Source organism: Notechis scutatus, chromosome 1, assembly GCF_049901735.1.
Source record: "Notechis scutatus isolate UNSWTSFEM ecotype Mainland chromosome 1, rNotScu1.2, whole genome shotgun sequence".
Lineage (NCBI taxonomy): Eukaryota > Metazoa > Chordata > Lepidosauria > Squamata > Elapidae > Notechis > Notechis scutatus.
Genome location: NC_142009.1, coordinates 184,410,827 through 184,438,247, shown reverse-complemented (window position 1 = coordinate 184,438,247; position 27,421 = coordinate 184,410,827). Strand labels below are relative to the sequence as shown.

General features: G+C 37.5%; 1 protein-coding gene across 10 annotated transcripts in view; it reads left to right on the top strand.

Annotated features, from left to right (window-relative positions):
* Window positions 1-27,421, top strand: part of ITPRID2 (ITPR interacting domain containing 2) — a 67,564-nt gene that overhangs the window by 3,944 nt on the left and 36,199 nt on the right. For 6 of the 10 annotated variants that reach the window (XM_087949625.1, XM_087949626.1, XM_087949631.1 and 3 more), the window contains 6 exons: window positions 17,511-17,560; window positions 18,570-18,626; window positions 21,272-21,311; window positions 22,522-22,620; window positions 25,462-25,670; window positions 26,666-27,339. In XM_087949625.1, coding sequence (XP_087805751.1) covers window positions 17,511-17,560; window positions 18,570-18,626; window positions 21,272-21,311; window positions 22,522-22,620; window positions 25,462-25,670; window positions 26,666-27,339 — 1,129 coding nt within the window. The remainder of the gene's footprint in view (window positions 1-17,510; window positions 17,561-18,569; window positions 18,627-21,271; window positions 21,312-22,521; window positions 22,621-25,461; window positions 25,671-26,665; window positions 27,340-27,421) is intronic. The other 4 variants (XM_087949627.1, XM_087949628.1, XM_087949632.1 and 1 more) reach the window with 1 other exon arrangement.

The window sequence follows — 27,421 nt, the reverse complement described above, 5'->3', positions numbered from 1 at the left end:
ACAAAAGGATTTTTAAAGTATTGTTGGTAGTAGCTGTTGTGATTTATTGCTCATGGAAAATTATTCTAACATTCTAAACATTTTTGAATGAACCTTAAGTAGTTTTGTAGATAGTGGCTATTATGATTATTTTTCAATCTTTCAACCTGATGTCACCTTCTGTTGGAAGGGCAGAAGTTTACCTGGTAAGCATGACAGCAGTGCAGGGAATAGCCAGCAGAGATAAGTTAGCAACAATCTGTAGTTTAAGGCAATCCTTAATTCTGAAAAATTAATCCCAGGTTTTTTGGCTAAAATATGAATAAGGGATTTGAGGGCACGTGTGTAGCAGCAACATAGTGTTTTTCACAGGTTTTTTTTGTGGATTGAAAACAAAACAACTTCTGTATTTCCAACAGTCCTTTGATGTTTTATTTAATACAAGCTGTTACAGCATTCTACTCAATAAATGCACCCACCTCTCTATTGTGACCATATTTGGACTCTCTGTTGAATGTAGCATGAAAGTTATTGCTTCCTTTGTCCCAAAATGTCTTCTTGTGTAATAAAAGCAGCCTTATCTTTTTTTGTTAAAAAGGATATTGTCTGCTATGGCCACTGAAAAAAGAGAGCTGTGTTTTTTGTTTTGTTTTTCTTTCTGGAGGAAACTATTTCCCTAATATTAACTGAGACAAGGGTGCTGTGTTGTCAGATTCAAGAAAAACATAATGAAACTCCTAAAGTCTTTGCTGAGAAATAATCTAGAAATTTTGAAAAACTTGAAAATCAACTGCTTTTATTTTATTTTGTTCAATTTCAGGACTGGGTAATCTTGTTTTTGCAGAATTCTTGTATTCTTGTTAGCACTGATATGATCAATCTTTCAGTTTTGTCTTTATCCAGAACTTTTACACATGTGTTATAATCCTTGTAGTATATTTTGTCCCTTTTGATGTCTTACTATTGTATTTATACAATATGAATATGATTATTCATATGAGTGACTGAAATAATCATATATAATATAATTATTTCAGTTACTTATGGAAACAGATAGTCATATACAGTCTACAAGTAGGAAATTTAGCACTTCCTCATTCAAATCCCAGTATGAAAATTTCCAATTTGCTTGAAAGGAAGGCTTCTGATTTAATTTCAGCAATGCTGTGGGCAAACCTTTGAGATGAAAAATTATCCTGCAAAATTAGCAATATTAACAGTGAGCTAATGTGAATGATCTGTTAGGAGATGAAACAGCCTTGATGAAGCTTCCAAGAGTTGGACAAAATTCAGTTTCTTAAATATATGGCCACTAGGAATCCCATTTGAGATTGAGCATTAACTGGCATTCATAAGTTTTTAAAAGCTTTCTTAGTAAATGGGAACTAAAACTACTTTTTCTGATTCTAATGTGGTATAAACCACCTCAGAAAACCAAATCTTGATAGGTTACATACACATTTGTAGAATAATCAGTTAATGAATAATCCGGACGCGTTAACAGTTACTTTGATAAAGATCTTATCTTTTTCTTTTAGGATGCTATTTAACTGTCAATAGTCTCAAACATCTTATGATTCATACTGAGGAATCTGGAATTAAAAAGGCTTAATATTTGTGTTGGACTGACAGCTTGAAATTTAAATCTGGAACATCTCACCAATTGTAAACTGTAGTAACATCCAGAATGTAAATGAGAAAGAGAAGGTGGAACATTGCATTTTACTTTCTGATGACTTGCTGGCTCATTTGAATGATCATTCACTTTTTATTTTTACAGAGCAAAAGACTTGTTAGATGAGTAGACTCATCTTCTATATGGTCATGTTATGTAAATGATGTTTTTTCTAGAGAGAATTTGTTCTTGTTCTCCGGGCATTTTGCTTATCCACCTACTTTTTTGAACAGAATCTCCTTTGTTTTTTGTTTTTTTTAAGGATTTCCTGGGCCATCTTTAAATTAACAAGGTGAATAGAAAGAGGCACAGTTTCAAAGGCCAGTTCTCAAAAGTAGCATTTTTTATGCGCTAGATCAAGTACTTGGTAAATCACTTCTGAATCTGTCAATCTAATTGCAGTGTGGAATAGCTTTCCTTTGCCAGTCTTTCCCAGCTTGGTTTTCTCCAGAGACCTTGTGTGACGGGGTGAGCATTACTTGGTTGAGGATGATGGAGATTGTAGTGTCATACAGTTGGGGAAAAGCCCTTGCTTAAATGGAAGTTCTAAACACATGAGATTCCAATAGCATAAGGGAGCATTATGCTTTGGGAAATTGGTCTATAAAAAACTTGGTTAAAATGACTAATTGGAATAGCATAAGACATTTGAATATTGGTGCTGAGGAAGATTGTGTAGAAGATGAAAGTTTTGGTTTCATGTGCCTGGTTGGCAACCAGGTGAGTGATCTTGGGCCAGTCCCTCTCTATCAACTTAACCCTCCTCATAGGATGGTGGTTATGGGAAAAATAGGAGAAGGAAGTGTGCGTGTGTGTGCATGCACACGTGCAAACCACACACACACACACACACACACACACTTTTTAATAAAGGCTGGATAAGAAAAATCTAAAATAATGTTTAGATGTTGTTTCACTTTGATGCATTCCATACATAGTAGTTTTTTTTCAACAAGGAAATCCAAAGAGTTTTGTGGCACTTAAAAATCTAATGGATTTATAATATAATCCTGTGCATTTTTCCTGTGTTGTAAATCTCACTCTACCAGTGTATTAACCCCTTGCTATATATATATTAGCACCATGTCTCTAAACAGTCTGTGAGTCTGCATCTGTTGATGAGACTTCAACTAAAGTGTGTGCTGTAGTCCATGTTTTGTGATGCTTCAGATGGACAACAGCCATCACTATTCATCAAAAAGCACAATCAGATACTTTGTTTTGTCTTCCTTCCTTTTGGGTAGAAAGAAAAAAAGATGGAGGATTTGATTAAAGAACACAGGACAATTAGAAATCCAAGTCTAGATGCTGTATAAAATCCTGACTTTGGGGGGGAAGGGAGCATGCTGAGAATAATCTTTTTTCTTTGAAGTGGATTTTGTTTTGCTTATGTTTCATTTTGTAATTGCATGTCTTTTTTGCCATTGATTTACTTGTGTGCAGCAGTCTTGTTGGAGATGGGTGGTTTTAGAAATAAATTAAAAATATTCATATTTAATTCTGTGAATCATGTATAGGATTCCATTCTGATGAATGTATGCAAACTTACGCATTTATTGTCAATCTGTGTGTGTGAGAGAGAAAGAGAGAGGCATAAAGTTTTATATTAGAATGTCTTGAGTGTATGTAGATGCTATAAAATGTCAGTGTGGTCTGACGCTGAAGCCACCAAAGACAGCAGCCAAACATTTGGCTGGTTAGTCATGTTTTTTAAAATGCACTGTGGTTGTGTTCCACCCTTTCTCTAAGGAGCTTCAAATGGAGCATATGAGAGGACTGTCTCATCTTATTATCTGTTATAAAATGTCCAATGGGGTCAATCATATTATTATTTCCCTAGCCTCCAGTTCTATGGTTTGCTTGCCCTATTAGTTATCCAAACTCCCTAAACTCTGATTTTTATCATTTCCTAATAGTAGCAGACAGTGTTTCTCTGTATTCATATGTCATGTTTTTACAGATTGCTAAATTTTAACCCTCCTTTCCTCTGAGAGCTAAAGATGGTACACAGGTAATACATACTTAGTACTGTTTCCTCCAGTTTTTCTCATACAATAGCAACTCAGCGATTTGCCCTGATTCACTCCATTTTTCCCTCTAGTTTTTGGTTCTTATATGGTCCCTATATACAGGCAGTCCTCAGCTTTTAACTATCCATTTAATGACCGTTTGAAGTTACAGTGACACTTGAAACAAGTGATTGATGACTGTTTTTTACGCTTACAAGCATCCCCATGGTCTCGTGATCAAAATTTGGATGCTTGGCAACTGGCATGTATTTATGGCTGTTTCAGTGTCCCAGGGTCATGTGCTCACTTTTTGAGATCTTCTGACAAGCAAAGTCAATTGGGGAAGCCAGATTCACTTAACAACCGTGTTGCTAGCTTAATAATTGCAGCGATTTACCTAACAACAGTGGCAAGAAAGGTCGTAAAATGGGGCAACATTCACTTGACCGTCTTGCTTAGCAGTGGAAATTTTGGGCTTCATTTTGGTTGTAAACTGAGGTCTACTTGTAGTTTCCTCCATTTTTTCACTGGCTTAGCATGTACCCATTTGCCCAGCCTGTGCTCTCCAGAGCTGCAACTCCTATAATCTTCAGCCACAATAGAAGTGCTTAACAGGGTTAATAGGAATTGTACCCTAACATATCGAAAGTGCCAGGGTGAGGCATGTTACACTATACTGAATGGCAGAAACTTTGAGATTACAAAATGGGGCCTTTTCATCAGCAGATAGGAGAGGCTAAATTATCTGAGACATTTTGCATATTGTGGTTTTTTTTATTTTATTTGTGTTGGTGTAGTAATTAAGGTGTGGCTTAAAACCACAGGTGAGGATTCTCACCTTAGGTGTGTAAGCCAGCTGGGTGACTAGGCCAGTCACTTTCTTAGCCCAATCTACCTCACAGGGTTGTTGTGGAAAAAATAGAAATAGGTACCTTGTGTTGAAAAGTTTATATGTTTTATATTAACCTGATGTATGTATGTATGTATGTATGTATGTATGTATGTATGTGTGTATATATGTACACACACACACACACACACACACACACATACACAGTGGTGGGATTCAAATTTTTTTACTACCAGTTCTGTAGGCATGGCTTGGTGGGCGTAACATGGCTTGGTGGGGGTGGTGTGGCTTGGTGGGCGTGGTAGGGGAAGGATACTGTAAAATTTCCATTCCCACCGCATTCCAGGGGAATGATACTGCAAAATCCCATTCCCCCTCACCCCGCTAACCTGATTTCCAGCTCCGTTCTCCTGTGCAGGGCAACAAAAGAAGACCCAGCTGATCAGCTGGGACTCGGAAGGCAGAGAATAGATAGGGGTGGACCAGTCAAAGGTGGTAATTGCCAGTTGTGTGTGCGTGCACACAAACACGCACACACAATTCTAATAGCCATGAATGTTGGCGTACTAGATTAGATTAAGATGTTTTGTCAGTCAGCAAGAAAATGCAGTGAGGTTGCATGCTTTTTAAACACATCATACCCACTACATAATATTCACAATTTTTGTGGACTTCTTTCTTGAATAGCTGTATGGCAGACTGATACTCTCAACCTGTTTGTTTTGCTCAGCATATGTATGTCAAGAGAAAATGAAATATTGCTATTATTAAAGGGAAGATAGAAAATTGACACTCCTGCAGATTTCAGATGTTTAAACCTCCTCAAGACTGATTTTGAAAAACTCTTAATCTAAATATTTTGCTCAACTGCATATTATTGAGAATGACAAAAACACCGTACATGGGTAGAGTTGTATCTGTGTTATATACTGTCATGGATTCTCCATAAGCACTCATTGACAGGGATGTTGTAAGGGGACTTAAAATTTTGTCATCAATTGTTAATTTTTAGGTGGAGATGTGGAGCTTCTCTGCAGAATCAAAGTATCTCCTAATAGAGCAGAATAATGCAACACAATTAAGAGCTCAAAATACTCAAAAGTTCTGAGCAGATATTCTTCTCCTTATAGTAGCAACTAGTATTAGAACTTTGAAGGAAGCTGAATGATGCAGAGGTGGTATTCAGCAGATTCTGACCAGCGGAAATTTTGAGTAGTTTGGAGAACTGGCAAATACCACCTCTGAGTGGAGATTTGAAAGTATCCTTTCCCTTTCACGCCCACCAAGGCACACCCACAGAACCGGTAGTTAAAATTTTTGAATCCCACCACTGGAATGATGTCATTATTTTAGGCACATGTCACAGGACTGAAATTGTTTCAGCTAGATTTAGTTGTGTTTGTCTGCAGGGTACAAAAGCAAAAGAACTTCACTGACTGTTAACATGCTTTGGTCCTGGAAATTGGCAAATTTGAATAAATAAATAATCCTGACAATACACTGTATTCAAAATGTTCATGAATAAAAAAAATATACATTAAAAAAAAAGAAAATAAAAGATTTCCTTGGGCTAAACTGACATCTTAATCAGTGTTAACTATGTCCGACTCTGCTTAGCTTTTTCAGTCTGAGCCAGGGTCAGCTAGATAATGTTACCTGCTGTGACAAAGCATGTTTAAGCCTCGTTTCCATATGTTTTCTTATTTGAAAATGAATCTCTGTGGGACTTCCTCCTGACTGAGTAAATATGCAAAGAGTATAAGCCATCTAGTATCTTAAAATTAAGTTGCATCCATACCAAAAAAATGATGAAAAATCTTGGTTTGATATGCTTCTTCATACGTGCTGATATAAGAAAATATTGGAGCAAGTACAGTTTTCTTTTAAAATAAATAATTGCTATCTTTATAGAGTTATAACATAAAGATGTCTTCAGCACTTACAGTTCTCCTAGATCCAATTTTTTAAAAGTATGTTTGGGTGTACTTCTACCATGAAAATTATTGTTGCTGATATTATTACTTAATACTATACTGCTGATAAATAATAGTTGGTCAGTAAAACAGGAAGACTGTAATATAAATATATATGTATAAGCACATTAATTCATTAAAGACCATTCAGAAGTTACAACTGGTACAAAATGCGAAAGTCCAGGCACTTCACAGTAGGCCGATGTGTCCCTATTACTACATGAGCTGCATTGGTTGTCAATTAGCTTCTAGGTGTAATCTGAGGTGCTGGTCAAAACCTTTCATGGAATAGGATCTAGAAGACGGCCTATCTCCAATTGCATCTGCCTTCCCCAAACATTTGGGCAGACTGGATGTGCTTCAGGTCCCTCCAGTTCAATGCTGCCAGCCTATGGGGCTGAGAAACCATCTCAATCACAGGCCCTATCCTCTGGAACAGCATCTATCCCCCAGATATGTATGGTGCATACTCCTGGCATTCCGGAAAGCTCTTATAACCTGCTTCTGTTCCCAAGCTGGGATTAATAATTAGTTATCTGTTGGTGGGCTCCCTCTCATTTTGTACTGTTTGTGCTATTTGACAGTCTGGACTACCTATTGGTGTGGGTTTAACAGCTAACCATTCATTTTATCCCAGTTCTAAAATACTCTCCTCTTTAGCATTCAGCTATTCTGAGCAAAGTGTCTTAGTGAAAGCTAGCAGATGTGATAATAATGATAAATAGTCAGTGATAGTGCTGAACTATAACTCCCAACATCCTTTTTTTTCTCACTGAACTGAGTGGGAGTGCTAGGATTTATGGTTCAGAAACATTTGAGAGTCACAGATTCTCCACTAATCCAGTAAGTGTTCAGTTTTGGTAAGAATGGATCTTTTCTATTTCCAATCCATCATCAATTTAGGAGGAGGAACTGCCATTTTGTCTGTGTGAATTTATGATTATTTTGGCCCCATATTTGGTGCTTTTCATCTGAATTTATAATGCATTTCCTTGCAGTGATATCAAGGCTGGGCAGAATTTCCTCTCTTGTCCTTGTGTTCTAAATTTGTGTAGCTGTTGTAGAAAACAAGCAGTTTCGCTGGAACTTGAATGAGTTATTTCCTGATAATAAGTTGAGATGGGGGTTAGATTTTTTATAAATAACTTTTTTACTGGAATATTGTATGAAAAATTATTGTTAAAGCCTTTGGAATCCAGCAGGACATTTATTAGTAAATAAGTTTTTAAAAAGCATTCAAATACTTGCTTAAGTTAATACAGCAAATTGTATAAGCCTTGATGAACTTTAAAAGTACTTGCTTGCCAATTTCCTTTCTTTTTTAAACTAACCATATCCTTAGATTTTTTTTTAACCCACATTGAAATATAAACAAGGAAGTCCTCCACCTTAAATGTGGAGTGATTTTTATTATCTGAACTTGAGAACCTCTTAGGGGGTGGGGTGGAAGAGCCTTCATTGCCATGGCAGAGGAGAAAAAAAAAGGGGGAAACATATTTTAATTGGAAAGTACATAGGAAATGTGTAAATGTTTCCAGAAATGGGCAGTTTGTAAACTGTCTGCAACAGAACAAATTGGATGTCTTAATTATAGCCTGGGAGCAAAGTAACACTTTAGTCAATGTGAAAAGTTGATATCTTTTAAATCCCTAGCGAGAAGGATAAGGAAGACTGAATGTATTGGTTACTTTTCATTTATAGGCACTGTAACATAAACAAGACTAGGTTGATATGTTGTTTCATACAGTTTATTTTAAAGGATGAGAAACATTTAAATAATAATAGCTCAGTGGTAGAACATATGTTTTGATGTAGACCAGGGGTGTCAAACTGGATTTCATTGAGGGCCGCATCAGGGTTGTGTTTGACCTTAGGGGGCTGGGGTGGGTGTGGCCACCTCAATGTCACTTGTGTTGGGAGCACCTGTGGTGGCCCGAGTGCTCTGCCAGTGAAAACGGGCTCCTGGGTTCCGTTTTTGGCTGTGATGGCCTTCTACAACCCTCTGCCAGTGAAAACGGAGTTCAGGATGGCCACCCGCGGCCCTCGCTTGCTCTGTTTTCAGCTGCGATGGCCTCCTGCAACCCTCTGCCAGCAAAAATGTAGCTCAGGAGGCCTGTCCACGGCCCTCCTGAGCTCTGTATTCGCTGGCAGAAACACTGCAGACCGGTCCTTCGCTGTTTCCAGGCCTTCGGGCCTTGAGTTTGACACTCCTGATGTAGACGGCCTCAGGTTCAGTCCCTGCTATCTCTAAAACAGCTGGACTTGGGTTTAAAAGTCTGGTGATCACTGCCAGGCTGAGTATGATACGGTATTCAATAAACCTCTTTTTATACATTGAAAAGGAAGATGAAAACTAATACGAAGTAAGAAAAAAAATTGAAAACAAAACTTAAAGTGCAAGACAGGGAAAAAAGAAAGCAAAAGGATGCAAGATGTGGCTTCGGATCTTCTTTGTAACAGCTAGACAACTAATGATCCTTTGGGTCACCATTTCAGAGAGATTTTCTTATCTAATCAGAGAAACAAAATGACCAAGGGCAAATCTGCCTGTTTTGATCACATTCCCAGACACAAATCATAAACACTAATGTGTATTTGTCAACTAGAGTTTTAAAATTTTTGGCCACAGAACTTTTTTTTTTTTTTTTTAAGAAACCCAGAATTCTTGATCAAGAAGAAACCCTGCTATGAATGAAAATTGGCCGTATTTGAAGGGGTTTTTTTTTTAACCGTTAATATCTGGCTAGTAAATCTGGCTTTACTATCTCATAGAACCCTATGAAGTTCTTACAAAATGTTAAGGGGTCCATGGAATTTGAAAAATCCAGGATTAATACATTTGTGGGTTCTCTTGGAACTGCTATCATTGATCTTGGAAACATATGGATTTAAGAAGTACTCTCCTGGCTGGCTTAGACAGGTATTTGGCTGCAAACAGGCCAAACTGGACTTTTCTTGCATCGCAGAGCTTTGGTTTTCTTTGCAGGCCAATTAAAATAAAGCAGCTGTTGTGTAACTGTTCTAATATACAGCAGATTGGACAGAGTTTTTTTGTTTATTTGTTTTCCATTAAAGAGTGCCTTTGCTACAAATACAAAGTGGAACTTTGCTGCCATTCATGTTTGGTTACTTTGAAAAAAAAAGGTCAAATGCCCCATAGCCCCATAGTTATTGGATACAGTATCCTATTAGCACTGATTCATAAAATCACTGTGTCATACACAGCAACCTTTTCCATTTTCGCTGGCAGAGGTGCTGTGGGCCAGTCCTTCACTCTTTTCAGGGCAGCTCTGTGGGCCAGATCCACACCCTGGGCCCTGAGTTTGACACCCCTGTGCTAGAGCATTACAATCAAACATGAAATGGGTTCTGCAGCTATGTGAAGACATTTTAGTTTCCCAGTTCAATCTGTACTTCCAGTTTTATAATAATCATCTTTCTCTATTCTGCCTTCCACTTCTGAGTGTCTGCTTAACAAGATGCAAAGGAAAGATCTCCCAGCCTCCTCCCCATCTGTAGAACAAGTTATTTTAACCAAGTGCAAAATAACCAAGATTTTTCCTCCTCCAGAACTGGCCTTCCTTTTCAGCCAAATAATTCACTGCAAAGGGGCTCAGCGGACTCAAGTAACTGCTGTGAAGTAACTCATTTTTAAATATTCCACTTGTCCAGCTGGACCCTCTGAAGGCTTTTTATGCACATAAATTGCCTGTGTTCAAAAACACATTCTTTCTCTCTCTCTCACTGCTTTAATTGTAGTGGGATAAATTACAGGGCCCCCCTGTGTATAGGAAATACACGGAGGCTGTTTGACAGAGTGGTTTTGCTGGTAGCTGTTAATCGGCTCTAGAGGTGAAAGGTTTGCTTCTGGGAGAGAATGTCAACTTCACTTACCATTTTGCTACCAGCCAACACCATGTATCATTGGCAACTGCCTAGGAAGGATCTGGAGAAACTCTGGAGTGACCATTAAGGAAAGAGAATTGGAAGAATTTTAAAAGAACCATTAACAGCCAATGGTGTAAACAGTGAGTGCCTTTGTTTAAATTCTGGGTTGGAAAGGCTGTTGCTTAAAAACCTTTTAATAAAAATCCTTTCTTTTTTTTTCCTCCACTGAGTCTTCTTTCATTGACATACAAAAGCTCAAGAGTTTCATCGGATAGCAATTTTCAGGGTTTGGACACTCTAGCTAAAGTGCCTTGGTGATTTGATATTCCCTGTCCACATTCAAAAGGAGGGGATGGGTTTAAAACACTATTGCAGTTGCTTTAGTGATTGCAGTCAACGTCCCCTTAAAATGAAGAGTGAGACAACTCTGTTCTGTTCTGGAGATACAAATAAGGCAACTGACACCAAGTTTTGTAATGGCATTTGGCTTTGGAAATGGGATGAGCAAAAAGATTCAGGAAAGACTACAAAAATACAGTAGACTAGCTATTTTCTTACTAAATAGGTTACTAAAATACCTAGTAGCTGAATTCATTGCATTGAAATACCACTGATTTCACAGGAACCTAACTTCATGAATAACTTAATCCCAGTCAGCAAATTCTTCTTGTTCTGCTTCTCAGGTTTTAATCTAATTTAGAATGTAAATGTTTTCACACCTGAGTGGAGAGTAGACAACGGGTGGTCTTGCAACCACAATTTTCACATGCCAAATTATTGGCTGTGCTGATTGAAGATATTGGAACTGGTTCGATAATATTGCAGAGGCAGTAGATTGCCTAACCCTGTGCGATGCAGTGAATGAACAAGGGCAAAAAGTACGACAGCTTCCTATCCTAATTGAGGGGAGAAACAAACCTTTGGTAATCCTTTTCATATTGCATGCCTTCCCTGTATGACTAGTAGTATAATATTGACTTGTGCTGCTTTGTTACTATTCTACTTCACTCAGCCCAGTAATTAGTATGGGATGATAGCATCTTTAAGGACTTTGAGGACATGACAGCTGGCAGAAAGCCTACGGAGGTTACCAGAATGCAGTAAGAGATTCTGCTCAGGGTCTTACTCTTAAATATGAACTCTTGAGTTTTTAAATTTATGCTAAAGTTAACATGAGTTTTAATTTTCTCTTGTCTTAAGAAAAGTTCTCATTTCTTGCAACTTTGATACTGTTCATCAATACTTAGAGCCCCTAATCTGCAGACATGGGACCTACTGGCTTCTAAATGTTGCTGGATCTCAACTCCCATCTGTGAGGCCATTAGCCAGGGGTGATAAAAATTGTAGGCCAAAGTTCTCCTGCACTTTTAGAAGAATATTAGACAAATTGGAAGTCAGATCAAAATTTCAGCTGTAATGGACAGCTGACACATGATTGTTTTATTTCTGGAGAATGCTACTATTCTGAAATAATATTATCTTTGATTAGTATGCTATGTAGATCAATAAAGCATTGAAACAGAGGGCAATAAAAGATTTGTGGTAAAATTCCATTGATAGAAAGGTTCTGCCCTTGTGAAGATAGTAATATTGAAACATGAATTAATATTCTATTATATTGCAATTTCACATATACAAAGAACTCTTAACTCCTCTTCTAACTCCATTTCTGGGATAGACTGAATAATATATAAAATGTATTAATAACTCTTGCAGTTGCAAAGTTTGTTTTGCAGCTTGTAAAACTTGCATTTTACTGATAGCAAAATAGTGCAAGCATTTTTGTGTATTTTTTTATCTTGTATGCTCTATTTTGTACTTCTATTCTCTTGGTTTTATTTATTTTTACTTAGTCTGGATCACTGGCCTCTAGTAAGGCAGGGGTCCCCAACCACCGGTCCGCGGACCGGTGCACCGTCCGTGGAACAAGTCCTACCGGGCCGCTGGCTTGCTGGGCGCCGCCATCTTGTTTTGATGAAAAAGTGCTCGTGAGCTTTTCCGGTAGAAAGCCATTTCTACCCGGAAAAGCTCACCAGAAAGCCGCCGCATCTTGTTTTGATGAAAAAGTGCTTCCGGTGAGCTCACCGGAAGCACATTTTCATCAAAACAAGATGGCGGCACCCAGCTGATGTCGGTACCGCGCCATAAAAAAGGTTGGGGATACCAGGCCGCGGCGTAAAAAAGGTTGGGGATCACTGTAGTAAGGGATTTGATTTGATTTGATTTGTCAATGACCATTTTACTTCAGCTACAAGTAAAGGTTATGTATGAATCAGAAATAAGCTGAAAACAAAGAGCAGTCTGAAAACCAAAATTGTCCATGTTGGGCCTGAAGAAGACAACAAATCTTTAGCACATGATTTTGAAGTATGTGATGCAGAGTAGCAAGAAACTTTTCAATTCACAAAACCCAGCAAGCTGAATATTATGCAGAGCAGTGAATAAGGGATGGATAAGAGACATTTTAAAAAGCATTGGATTGCTTAGCCATAAGGCTACATTTAAGTAATAATTGAAACTAGAAGCCTTTGGCATTAAGTTAGGCATAGAATTAAACATCCAGTCGCTTCTTAAAAGAAAGATCACAGTGACATGCATTCCTCTTACTTTAGTGAAATACATATAAAGAATAAAAATAACCACCTACTGTACATACATGTATCAACAAATGTATTACTTTTTTAAAAACAAGTTTTATTCAGTTTTTGCATTTTAACATCTCTTTTTAGTGAACAGCATGATTACAGGTTTCACATATACATACAAATAGGACCATAGTTACATATTCAATTTTTGTATTCAATTTCTTATCTTAACAATGCTTTTATACATTTTCTATTTTATTATATTATTCCAAATGCTTATCTCATTATTTAATTCACTTATGTTAGCTTCATAATTATTATACTTTAGTACTTTTAACTGTCACATTTGTATATTTCATCTTAAATTCTGATTAAAAACACTCCTTCTATAAATTGGTTTCCCCCTAAAATATTAGTTTAAGTGCATCACCTCTAAGTTACATATTCATTAATTATCTCCCCTTTTAAATCCCATTAAACACTTGACATTTTATTACCTAAAACATTAAAATTAATAATCCCTTTAAAACTACATAGCCTATATAAATCAGATTCTGTATGTTTTTTCTCCTTTTTAATTTCATAAGATTTATTTACAATTTCAAAAAAAAGGACATATTAATCTACTCATTTAATCCTAAACCCTGATGTTAATTCCATTTCAGCTCTCCTATATCATTTCATTTATTTCAATATATTTAATACACGTATTCCATTAATTATTCCATTCATATTTAGACAAAAAAGCCTGCATTCCACTCCTAGAAATATTTCAATATATTTAATAAACATATTCCATCATTTGTCACAATTATCTCTAAACATAAAGGAAAAGAGCATTAGATTCCATTATCAAGAAATAACAGTTCTGTTTTCCATTTTATCAATCTATATTTCATAGCTATAAATTTATTTATACCCCCAGCACCTTGGATAATCCTCTCTCTAAATATTAATCAACCATTATCTCTATGTCTAATTAAACAATTTTCCCCATTTTTTTTTTACAATTCCCATGTTTCTTTGTTCCCAAATCCTGTTTCTTATCCTTCTTTCCCCTTGTATTTTCCCCTTTATTCTTTCACTCCAATTTTTATCTCCTTCTCTATTTATAGCTTCCTTCCACCCTTCAGATTTCTGCTGATTCTTTTTCCCTTTTTTAATTTTTTGGATATTCCCCTCTTTATTTAACTTCTTAAAACTCCTATATTTATTAAAACTCCTATATTTATTTCCAACTCTTTTCTTCTTTCTATCTGGAGTTCTTTGTTCTCGATGATAATTAAAGTTGGCCCATTCTATTATTTGCTCCACCTCGTCTTCTGTCTTTTGTCTTTGTTGTTCATACTCTGCAATCACATTTTCCATAAATTTTAAAGCAAAGCCCAATTATTCACCTCGCTCTTGTAATATTTCTTCCATGCTTCTAAGTTCCATTTTTAATGCCAGAAGAGATATCGCCATTTTACAACTTTCTAGTTAGCAATTTAATCCAAATAGTGTCTTTGAAATTAATTTCCAACAGTCAGCTTTTATTTTCTTCCTCTCAAGTTTTAGTCCTCAGCTAATCCAATGCCAAATCCATGCCAGAATCAACAATTACTCCAAGAGCAGAATCTTCCTGTTACTTTCTTTGTTTCAATGTTTCAATTTTTCAAAGTTCTTGTTTTATTGTATCAATTTTCCTTAAAGTTTTTAAGAAACAGTCTTTTAAAAGAAGGACAAGTTAGATTTAAATTAGATGGCACTCTTTGTTATAACAGATCTTCACCCCTACTTTTCCCCCCAATTATTCAGGGCTTTTTAAACCACAGTCTTCCAAACAAAAAGATCAAATCCAATTGGTATTTAGTTCAGCTTTATTAGTGCCTATATAGAATCAGAATATACTTATCCAAATTGATTAGATGATTCCTTCTTCCAGCTTCTACTTTTCTCGGTTCAAAGCCCCGTCGCTGTCAAAAGCAATTCACACCTTTTTCTCTCTCTTTCTCTTCGCTGCTTTAAATCCTTTCTTAAAAATTCTTTGAAATATTAATCCTGGGGGTCCCTTCCATTTAATTATATCATCCCATTCCTCCTGCTGTTTGCTTCTTTCTCTTTCCTGCACAATCTTATTCCAGCTTAATCTTCCCCTTCAGGGTGGCCATTTTAGACCACCGCTTCAGGTGTCTTCGGGAGGGAGTAATTGCCAAGCCGGGGGGGGGGGGGTTGTGACTCCCCTCTACCCAGCTGACGGTCTCCCCTTCCTCTGCTGCCCCTATGAGGCGGCTTCTGCCCCAAATCTGGATCGATCGGGGCTCTCCGACACCAAAGCCTGGACCAAAGCCGCGCATCGTCACGGTCAGCTTCACAGTCTTCGGGGAAGTTCAAAACCGGAAGCCTAACAAATCTATTACTTTTTTATGATCACTATATCTACTATATCCCACACTTGGCAAAACTCAAAATAAGTGCAGTTGAAATCTGGGAAGCTGTTTCCATGCCACACCATTTTTATTTGTAACAGTGTTAATGAAGCAACATTAGGAAAGCAATTTATGGTTTCTCCCCCATGCTTCTCTTTTTCTGAATGACTTTTGCAAGGAAAGTCAGCTCGTCAACTGCCTGACCAATTTATTTGTATGACCTTAGAAATAATTGCACAAAATGGCTGTTACGATTTTTGGATAAAATAAGCAAGCAGCTCTATGGTGGCAGTTTTATGTGCTTATTCAAAGGTTTCCTTCTAGATAAACGTGTAAAATTGCAGTCTAAATAATCTACTAAAGTGTATAGTAAATTGTGCAATTTAATTACCATGGTAATTAAAGATTATTTTACTTCAAAATATTTTTTTTATCTGTATGATGCGTTATACTAAAGGATTTAGTGTATATGCATGTAAAAACAAATCCAAGATGATTCTGTGGGTCCTTCTTTTTAATTGGAGAGCTGAATTGCCAACTGATTCACTAGCTGCGGTATTTCTTGTCTTTATCCAGTTTAATGTGCAGGTGGTGAGGGCTGGCCTTGTTTGCCTGTGTTCTGTGAACACTTTCACTTGATTTCTCCATACCAGCAGGTGAAACTTTTCACAGCACAGAGGTAAACAGACCCACCTGCTAAATTCTGTGCAGCAGGCACCTGTTGATGGGATTAGAGCAGGCCTGGCTAAGCTGGTTTTCTGTTTTCCTTAGCTGGCAGTGCTGTTGAAGTCCTAGAGTTATCAATTGTTGACCTGGAAATAAGGCCTCTTCTTTAAAAGCTGCCACAAGAGAACAGATGACACACAGCTGTTGTATTTGTTCCTGCCAATATACATTGTATTGTAACACAAAAACCAACACATGGATAGAGTTTTTGGGGCATTATGAATTTTCAGTTGTGTCTTCCAGTGGTATAAGAGCTCAGGTCCTGGGCTCCTATCTCCATTCTGCAACACGGAGGGGGGCAGAGAGAAGGAAGAAGGATGGGCGCTTCTTCCCTTTTACAGTAGTGGGCCCAAGGCCCCATAAGGGACTTTGATCATCTGGAGTCACTGGGAAAATATGCCTTCTCTGGCTAATGAAAAGAAGAGTGGACTGGCAGCCACGGTGCCACTATGATAGATTTGGGAGTAGCAATAAAGGGGGAAGATGTGAATAGCATCAGCATCTTTCCTTCCAACTGCTTCCTCGTTACAGCTTCTGCTGGGGCTCTTTGTGACTTGGTTCACTGTTGTAAATATTGAAGTCATGGAAGAAGGAAGAACTCATGATTCTCTAGGCCAGTGGGCTCCAACGTTTCCTCCCCTGCTTTCATTGTTTGGCAAGATAAAGTCCGTTTGCCATAATTGGGGCAGAGGGTAAACAGACAAGCAGACTATCATATCTTCAGGGTTCACATCGGTGTTACTGCTTTAGTGACTTTCAAAAACTCCATGCTCATTGATTTGGCTGTTGGCAAGCCTACAAAGGGTTCATTAATACAACATTATGATCCACTTGGTATGTTTCTAGAAATAAGCTCCACTAGATGCTTGTTGTTTACTACAGTGGTTTATCATTGTAGTCTAAATTGAACGGCAGAATATAATAAAATGACAAATCTTGGCCACATAGGGCTATGTGGGTGAGCGGGCCCATTTTACATCTAAAGTGTGCTTATTTTGTCCACTCTTTCCAAACTGGATATAGGAACATGGCAGAAAAGTTCTAAAATATGAAAGAATTTTCAATTAATGTATTTTATCTCTGAATCATTAGGGCATTTAAAACATGACTAATTCTTCACCTTTATGTTGCTGTGCTAGCCTACACTTGAGAGCTTGTGCAATCTTGCTCATGCTTATTTAGAAATGAGATCCAACAGAGTACACTTCTTGTAGTTACGACTTAATTGGCTTTTGCAACTAGTATCTCTATAGAGACTCAGTTTTCTCAGAGTGGACTTTGTAAGTTGTATGTGCGCGTGCACGCACAGTTTCAGGAAGAGGAGTTGGCGGATGTGAAAAAGTCAGCTTTTTAAGGAAGGATGTGAAGAAGCAAGTTTTAAAGGAGTCATGCATATTTTAATCTCTTGTGGTTTTAGAACACCATTGGGAGCTTCCTTGGATGAGCAGAGCAACCCAGCATTAAAAGGTAAATATTTGGCACTTTCTGACTTCTCTGTTTTCTTGCTCGTTAGACAGAAAGTACAAGAATAATAACTCTCCAAAATGCAGTTTGGATTGAAAGCTGTTTGGATGTTGTGAAGAGAATCTTGGGTCCCTGCTCTCCCAGTACTGTTTCTAAACAGGAATGGGATGTACTTAAGTACTTACAGTATTCATGTCTCCCTCATGCTAAAGCTAAGTGAGACTCTTGTGTAGATATGCTTGTTGGAAGGATATTGTGAAGTAGGTCAGCCTTTCAATACACTCTTTCTTGACTGGCTCTGACTGAACTCACCACACCTGAAAAGTTACCACCTGCACAAGCCAGAATGCAAAAGTTCAAAGTACGACAAGAATGTGCAGGTAGTGACAGAGCTGAGAAGAAGCCTTTGCAATAGCTGGAGTTCTTTCATTTCATTTTCCAGGGATGAAAGGGAATGTTTGTTCCCAGATATTTAGGCTTGAAACTTTTGGTAAGTAGTTTCAAAACATTAAAGCTTTGTGCCATGTTTCATGTGAATCAGAAGTACTAAGTTATGTGACATTTGTAGATAGGAAATTGCTCTTTTTTCCCTTCTTTTTAGCTTGACAATATCTCTGGGGATTTTCTTTATGTCTTATAAGATTTGTCATTTTTGTTCAAAACTGCCAGTGCTAACAGTTTGGGCCTTGATTGCAAAAAACCTGTAAACGTCATTACAATTTTGTACAATATGCGAGTATATGTGGTGGTTAAAGTTTGGGATTAGAACAAGGACCATCTTTAAGCCCATTTTCAACCATGGAATCTTAATATAATTTAGGTAAGTCAGTATTTCACAGGGCTATTGTGACAAGGAAAGAAAAGTGGAGAAGGGAACGCTATAAAGGAAAGATGAGATGCAAATAAATAGACATACCTAAATATGTTTAGTGTTTAATTTACAATTGACAGTATTGCTGGAAAATAACTACAAAAATAGATTTTGATTTTGCCAAACTGATACCTCTTTTAGGCATGCTGGTGAGGAATGGAGGAAGTTTTGAAGATGATTTGTCTCTGGGAGCAGAAGGTGGGTGTGGCATAAAGCATATGTTTTAAATAAATAAATAAAACTACTCTGCTTTTCTAAAACTGAACAGTGTATTTTTCTTCTGATTGAATCACGTGAGCTTACTTGTTACTATAAAAATGTAGGAAGAGATCTTTGAGAAAAATGTCAGAAATCTTTCAGTAAAATATCTGCAAATCTTTTTCAGTTTTCTAAATGAGACAAGTATACTTATGACAAATTATGTTTCAGTGAGACATTACAACTTTCTTGAAATTTCTTGGAGTTGGGTATATTGCTGTAAAAATAATTATTTTGTTTTCAGATCAGTTATCTTATTAAAATATGTGGGCTTGCTCTTCATCAGCTGAGGGATTTGTTTGTTTTAAACCACAAACCTTCAAGATTCAGGATATTGAATCATTTATTCCCCATGCTTCATTTGGGTTTCTATGACCTGATTTTATGTAATAATAAGTTATAGGATATAACTTAACTAAACATTTTGTCCAGTTATCCCCATTATTAGTTTCTGTCTAACAGCCCATTATTGCAGATAGGATAGATACTTCTTACTATAGAAGAATAAAACATTACCTGGAGAGACTGAGTTGCTCGATATTACAAGCCTGAACAACAAAAGCCAACCACACATTGCTATTTCAAAGCCTAACAGCTCCTAACTCCATTCACCAATCTAGTCTCATTCTGACTTCCTTGCCAGCACAGAGGGAAGCATGAGAAAGCATTTTCATGATTGTGAGAAAACAACATTGTTTTTACTTTTCTCTCCAAGACAACTTCCATGGATGCATGAGGCTTTTAATTTTAATAGCTGTTAACCAATAATATAAGTACCCTACAATGCAGTGAGCAAAATAGATGGTGTCTTGTTTTCTGTCCTTCAGTGGCAAGAGTGGACAGGAAGTTTCTGGCTAGCTGACTTGCATTAGCAGTTGGATCAGGTATTTGTGTGGTCCAGAACAGCCTTCCACATGCATTGGGACTGAAAATTCCTCAGCCATAATATTTGGAACTAGAAAAATAGGATGGGGAATTCTTGGAGTTGGAATCTCAGCATATCAAAGTGGGATTAATTTGGGAAAGGCTGCTTTGGAATATTACACGTTGAAGAGACTCATCTCAGCCTGCTAGTTTATCTGAAATATTTAAGAATGGTTCTAAATTGGGTCTGTCTGGTATTAATTTGAATTCACACCATCACAGTAATGGGATCAGATTCTGGCAAAAAGAATTTTGAAGATGTTAACATTTACTGAATTGTTTAAAAAACATTTTATGGAATTTATAAACACCAAATCAGAGTATATTGGCATTAGGTTTCTCGCAACAAACTTGGATTAAGGTTCATTGTTTGAGTTTACTTGATTTCTGTTCATGATTAATCATGTGGAACGTACAGGAAGATTTCAAGAATTAGATGCCAGGATATGATGAAATGTTTACGGCTTTTCAGACACTGGAAAGTGGAATAATTGGTACTAGTAGAGACTTTTCTGTTTCACTACTATCATTGGCAAACACTTTTTTGTGTGTTTGCAGGATTTTTAAAATCAAATTATATCTATGATAAATCTAAATGTTTCTAGGTATGCCACTTTCCTTGCATCTCTCCTTGACTTAAAATAAGTGTTTTAATTATTCAGCTTTTGTTTATAAACAAATCTTTTTAGTATCAAAAGGATGCTCCTAGTTTTGATTGTAGAGTCCTGATTAAATTAAATATAGGCCAAGATCATCAAGCTATGATTGTGTTAATCATAAAACAGAAATCTTGTACCTCAATTCTCTTATTTTTAACCCAACAGAATGTTGGGAGGTAGAGAGGCTTGGAACTCTCCATCAGCAGAGAAACTCTGACAACTCAACAGAATGGGGCCAGACTTGGTCTTTGGAAAGAAGACAGCAAAGGAAAGAGAGTTGACAAATGGGCTGGATCAAGTGGGGAATGTAGAGCGAAAAAAAGAGATCCCATTGAATCTCTTTGGGTAGCAGCCTAGAAAGATGCTATGGCTGTTCCATTGTAATGCTCTCCTTCTCTCCCCCACCCCCCCACCCCCAAATGCCATGATCCAGAACTGAGTGTATCCATTCTGCCCTGGGCTTCCCATAGCATATATAAGCATAAATATTGGGAGATGCAACTTAATCAAGAGCAACCGCACACATAAAGAGGTATACTTTCATTTGACAGAGAAAAATATAGATGTGTCCTATGGACACTGGTGGTAAAAAGAATGAAGAGAATTATCTTGTGCCAAATAAATATTTATGCAAGGGACTTTCTAGAAATTCTATTATTTTCTCAGGCTCAGAATGAAAGAGGGTCAGTCACCTCTTGTTCACATACAGTATTTATCCACAATTACATGGTGATTTGTAAACCATGGTCTATGACTTAACATATTGCATGAATCCAGCCAATTGAGATTTCTCCAACAGTTCATTGTAAAAAACAATTTGCCGGCACATGCCTGCAAAATACTATTTATAAAATAAAAGTGATTGAATTGCTTGTTATTTCTGTTAATGATTATACGAAGCTGGCAGTTTTTAGTAACAATTCCAAAGCTTTTTGTTTCTATAATTTGTAATGTACAGATTTATATTCATTCTCTCTCTTTTTTTCCTCTCCCTTTTTCCAGCTAATCAACTGCATCAAAGCATTGAACAAATGGAAATCTGGTAAAAAAATCATACTTTTTTTGTTTTGGAATAATGTCTGACATGAAGTTGGTCTTTCTATAGGAGCATAATTCATTTTAATAGTTTGTCATCAAGACTATAAGCTGATGAGACACAGATGCGAAGAGCTGTTTTTTCTTTCTTTCTGATCAGCTACATTGTTAGCCTTGGATTCTGAGTGAGATGGTCTACTTTTTACCCCCATAACCACAATGCAGATCCCAAACTGATAAATGGAACTTCTACTGCCTATTGTGACACCTTTGTAAAACTTCTCTCCAGGATCTGGTGAATGATGATGGAGTCTAGTAACTGCATCACCATTGCATTACTGTCGTTACAGAAGGTTTCAATACAAACTCCTTGTAGTTCCAACCATTGAGAAAAGGCAAGAGAAAAGGCGTGTTTCCAAATTATACAGAAATATGAAAAGCCCATTTGATTTGGATAAAGCACACTTACCTGTCATTCTGATTATAACTCAGTACATAATTTACTTATCAGCCAAAGATGAGTAACTTATAGTCTTTGAAACCTTTGGGGTTGACCCTCAAATTCCCCAAATTGTACATCTAAATGCAGTGTCCCATGTTTTGAAAAGAAGCGGTAGTGTTGGTTTAAAATCAGCTTGATGGAATAAAAGGGGGAGGATGGTTTTCCTCCCCTGAACCCTCTTCCTTGCCCAAAAATGGAAAATTCTGGCTCTGCTTACATATCTGAACCCCACCATACCTTGCATTGGTTTTTGTTTTTTTTTGCCTTCTATAACGCTGCTCTTCATCGAGCCAATAACGTGTGACTAATCAGGTCCACAAACATTTCCCACTGTTGTGCTCTAGCAAGCAGCAGTCCAAAACATCTGGAAGGAAAAGGCTGTACTCTTCAGCTGAAGAAATAAGCGACACTGTTAAATTGCTTGTATATTCAATTTCTTTCAAACTAAAATTCTGTGCTGAGCTAAAAAAGCAGAACTTTCATGCAGTTCTCTGGATGTGGTAAATAGAACTAGGTGGGGGTGCTCTTAGCAAAAGAAACAGTTGTGGGGTTTGGAGGGGATCATGAAGTCACAGTGAAAAGCTGCTGTTCTGCATTGCAACCAAAGTGAATTTAAGAAAAACCGGAGCAGTAGAATGTGGGATATTTGGGATATTCTTGAATGAAGAGGCAAGCTCTCTACCCTTGTAATTACGAATTCCCTTTGTGTTGTCAGCAGCAGTATATTGGCAAAGGACAAGAGGCTTCAGTTTCATCAGAGGGGGAGAAGTATGAATTCCACTGGCTCAGGAAAAAGCAGTGCAACTGTTTCTAGGTAAGTAAAGGATTATTAGGGCGGAGTAAAGAACCAGGGGCATTTTTTTAATTCCACCTCTGCTTTTCTTTTGGAAAAAAAGAAATAACATTTTATACATTTTTGTCACAGTTCCACGTTTCTGCAACTTGATGACATCTCTTTTTGAAATACATTAAATAGGGTCACCATTGGAATTTCATGATCTTTCAGCACACTGCATGTTATGGCAGTATGCATGTTCCTATGTCTTATTTGTATATGCTTTGCATTTAAATTTAATAGGATCGACAAGTGATAAGAGTTCAATCTCTTGAATTCTGGTGATAGAAATGCACTATCTTTCAGTTTATCCAGTCCAGAATAAATATACCACGGCAGTTATGTGGGTTATGAAAACTGTGAGAGACACAGACTCCTTTCCTCAGGGGTGGGATTCAACCGGTGTTAACTATTGGTTCGGTGGCTACGTTTTGCTGTGCGCGCATGTAAAAAACCTTAAGCTGTGCCGCCCGAACAGCTGAAAAGCACTGCGCACAGGTACACAGCATTTGAAAAGCCTCTATTTTCCTGCTTTTTCAATCTCAGCTGTGCCGTGCAAAGCAGCTGAGGTTGAAAAAGCAGAAAATAAAGGACAGGTAAGAGCCCAGGTGGGCAGCTGGGCCAAGCAGCAGCAGACACAGAACCAGTTCAGTGTCTGCTGCTCTTCAGAGCTACTGGTTCTATAGAGTCGGGCAGAACTGGTAGCATCCCACCCCTGCCTTTCCTAAAGATTTACTACTTCCTGAAACTTACATATAGACTTCTATATTTGTGTGAGTTTTAAAATTCTTTTGCTGCCAGTGAAATTTAAGGGTGGGGAGGGGACACTCCATAGAAAGTAAAGGAAATCCATAGGAATAGTTCCATATTGTGTTCTTCAAATTTCTCCTTTGAGTTGAGATTGATTCCCGGTGATGTCATAGACATATCTATAGTTTTCTTGGCAACATTTTAAAGTGGTTTACCATTGCTACTTTTGGGTGGTGTTTCTTTAATTTCCCAGTCTAATCTGCAAATCTTGCATTCTCTGAACAATTCGTGGAGTTTAGTTCTCAGATGTTTTAGTATCCATTCATTTCCCTGTTGAATTAGTTTTCTACAGGCTCATGGCAAAGCAGAGGAGCTAAACTTTTCCTCCTTGATTTCTGTCTTCTTTTCTTGCCAGGATGGCAGGCTGGACTAGAAACTGCTGACAGTTGTAACTTTTGATGTTCGGTTTTTTAATCTATGAAAATTTTCATAGATCATTGGTGTAATTTTGTACTATGATTATAGTACTATAGATAAAATGTATTTGGAAGCAATTCCACTTGAAAAAATTCTTATTGCAGCTGGTGGTAGCACCTGGTTAATCTTAGCTGACCTCAGAAAGCTAGAAAGCATAAGGTTCATATTTGGAAGAGAGACTACTAGAAAATCGAAAATAATAAAGGAGAATTTTTGTAGCTCGGGGTTGAAATGAGGAGTCCTTGGTGCTCTCTGAGTTTAATTGTTTCCCTGCAGGTGTTTCATTAGCCAAACTAGGTAACATCATCAGTGCTAGTCCTAGCACTGTATTGATGAAGCTACCTAGTTTGATTAATGAAACGTCTGCAAGAAAACAACCAAACTCAGAGGCCCAAGGAGTCCTCAAATTGAAAACATTTTGAAAATGACAATGAAAACCACTCCTATTACCAAAATAACTCTACACTGATGTATTCATGCAGACGACCTCATCTTCTGTAAGGGAGAGAGCAGGTCTGTGTGGTTCATTCTGCAGTTCTCTGGCTGCCCATGCTTTGGAAGGCAAAAATTTTGAGCAGATTACCTACTATATCTCCAGGCACAATTTGGGAGCAAATCAAGTAGAGTTTAAAGTACATTATATTACACACCATTTCTCATATTGTTATTACAACAATGCTGGATTAAGGTTAGTATGCAGGAAGTTAGGAGCGTAATCCACGCCCTATATTCTTTTAAAAGAGAAAAGCTCCTTATTGAGGCTATGCAGGCTCTTTTTACAAAATAAACCAGCATGAGCCCAAGTCAGTCAGTGTTAAGTATTTTAAAAAGAGATTGGTAGATTATCTCCAACTTGTAGACAGACCTAACCTAGTTCAGGCTATCATTGCCTTGTATTTAAGAAATAAAGAACTGGAAAGGACAAGGTGCCACACATTTTGCAAAACATTTCGGTTGGTTGGTTGGTTGCCCCTTCCTTAGAATCCAGATCTTGCAGGATGCAGTGAGTTTGCTGTCGAAGTACAGAACACATCTTACTGTTTTCTAACAATGCAGTTATAGCGAAGACTGGATGAACAAGCAAAGTCTTCTCAGAGCTATGTAATATGAGTAGGGCTTTGCTTTCAAGGATTGAACTCAGTAAGAAGACAGTCTGCCCTTGTATATAATTTTTGATTGAAAACATAGATTTAAGCATCCTTCTGGGCAAATTCTGCTGCTCATTACTATCCAGACTAAATTAACAGTATAGCTCAGGAGTATCCAGTCTTGGTAACTTGACTTATAGACTTCATCTCCCAGAATTCCCCAGCCAACCCAGTGAATCTTATTGTAGGTGTGCTGAGAAGTCGTGTTGAGATTAATATAATTATGGGAGAGTGCACAATAAATATTTCAACATTTATAAATATATTTTAAGTAATATCACAGAATCATAATGTCATCTCCTTTCGTCTCCTTTAAAAGCTAAACATTGCAGCCATAATCTTTTAATCTAGGTATTCAGTTTAACAGCCTTACAGATTTCACCTCTATACTTAACCAGACAAGCAGACTATATAGTGGAATTATTGTGTTATTGTTTTAATCTAGTGTGTCTGAACTACTGGAACTCTATGAGGAAGATCCTGAAGAGGTTCTCTATAATCTTGGATTCGGACGTGATGAACCAGATATTGCTTCTAAAATTCCATCAAGGTTTTTTAATTCATCATCTTTTGCAAGGGGAATAGATATCAAAGTGTTTCTGAGTGCACAACTGCAACGGATGGAAGTGGAAAACCCTAATTTTGCTTTGACAAGTATGTTTTTCTTACTGGGCAATATACACATTCAGTAAACATAAATGCATAAAAAATTGGAATGTTCCTAATTAATTTCAAAAGTTGGTTAGGGAAAATATGATATTACTTGATTAATCTCCTTGTTTTTCAGATCGGTAAACTAGAAATAAATAGATCTAATGCAAAGCCCTTCTAATTTTAAACCATCTGAACCTAGTCACTTGGAGAAGAATGTTGTCAAGGCAGCTAACTATCCCTTTATAATTTACCCTTTCATTCTGCAATGTGAAAAATCAGCCTCTCAAATGATAGTGAGTATGTAGATAACTGTAGCAAAACATTAGGAGCAATTGACCAGCCTTTTCCAGCCTGGGTTGCTTGGAAAAGTTTCACCCCAAACCTTAGTTTCTCTTTCTAGAGAATGATGGAATCAATTCTAAACCTTTGGTACCATCCTACTCACAATTGTCCGTGGACAGCAGAAAGAAGTGGGAGTAACATGTAGCCTCTGGAACTGGAATGTGAGAAAAAGTTCAGAGATGGAGGGGAGCACATTTCAAAGACAGTTCAGTAAGGAGATAGGTGCTTTTATTTGGTAGAAAAGTGATGGAAGGAATCTCATGATTTTCTCTTCTCCCTCTGAACAGTTTCTCAAAGATGTAACTCGCTGTGCATTAATTACTTTGGTTTATATACTACAGAGGTGATACAGAGTAAATCTCTACTGAACATTAAAACAATAAAAACAAAACAATATATTTTCCTTTGACTGATTCAAATGGCAGATGTGTTTTTAAGACTGATCCCATGACAAAACAATTCAAGACCATCTATTTTTCCTCAGGGAATACTACAAGTAACATTTTGGAAGTCAGAAATCGGGCTTGGCTTTGGTGCTGATGTGTTTCTGTTTTTAACTTTGCAAGTTTCAAGTTCATTTGTTGTTTCAGTATTGCACTTTTATAGTGCTGCCCTTTGTTCTTTTTATCATTTGGTTTTGTTTTTTTTGCCAGGTCGCTTTCGTCAAATCGAAGTGCTTACTACTGTGGCTAATGCATTCTCTTCCTTGTACTCTCAAGTTTCTGGCACTCCCTTGCAGAAAATTGGGAGCATGAATTCAGCATCTTTCAGCAAAGAGGCATCCAGCCCACCTCCTCTGACACGAAGTAACACAGCGAATCGTTTGATGAAGACCCTGTCTAAACTCAACCTCTACGGGAACCCTCAAGCAGGGGATAGTGGCAGTAGTATATCCACTGAGAAGAGCAAAACTGAAAATGGGAGTGAAGAGCCAGAAGTGAAAAATGAAGTCAAAACTCCAAAACACTTCAAAGCATCTTTGTTGGCAACAGTAAAAGAAGAAGCACCTTGCAACCAGTCCGGCCTCTTAGGAGCTCTGGATTCTTCAGAACTTTGTCCTAGCGTTCCACAGGAAACTCAAGGTTATTCTATTTCTTATAAAGATCAGCAAAAAAACAACTCTTTTGGACATACTGATGGATTTCATGAAAAGATTGCTGCTATGAACTCTTCTAATCTCACGGGTGATACTCTGGAATCAACCAGTTCTGAAGATAAAGATGCCAGGGCAATTCAAATGGCTGATAAAGAGGCCCCTGTTCCGCCAACCATTCCATCGATTGCCAGCCTCATGCTGCAGCAGAAGGACTCCTTTGAGATGGAGGAGGTATGTGGAAAGAGATAAGGATTATTGTTGCTTTGATGTTGTAGTTCCTCAAGTGTTGATGTCCCTTCATATTCTGCACAGG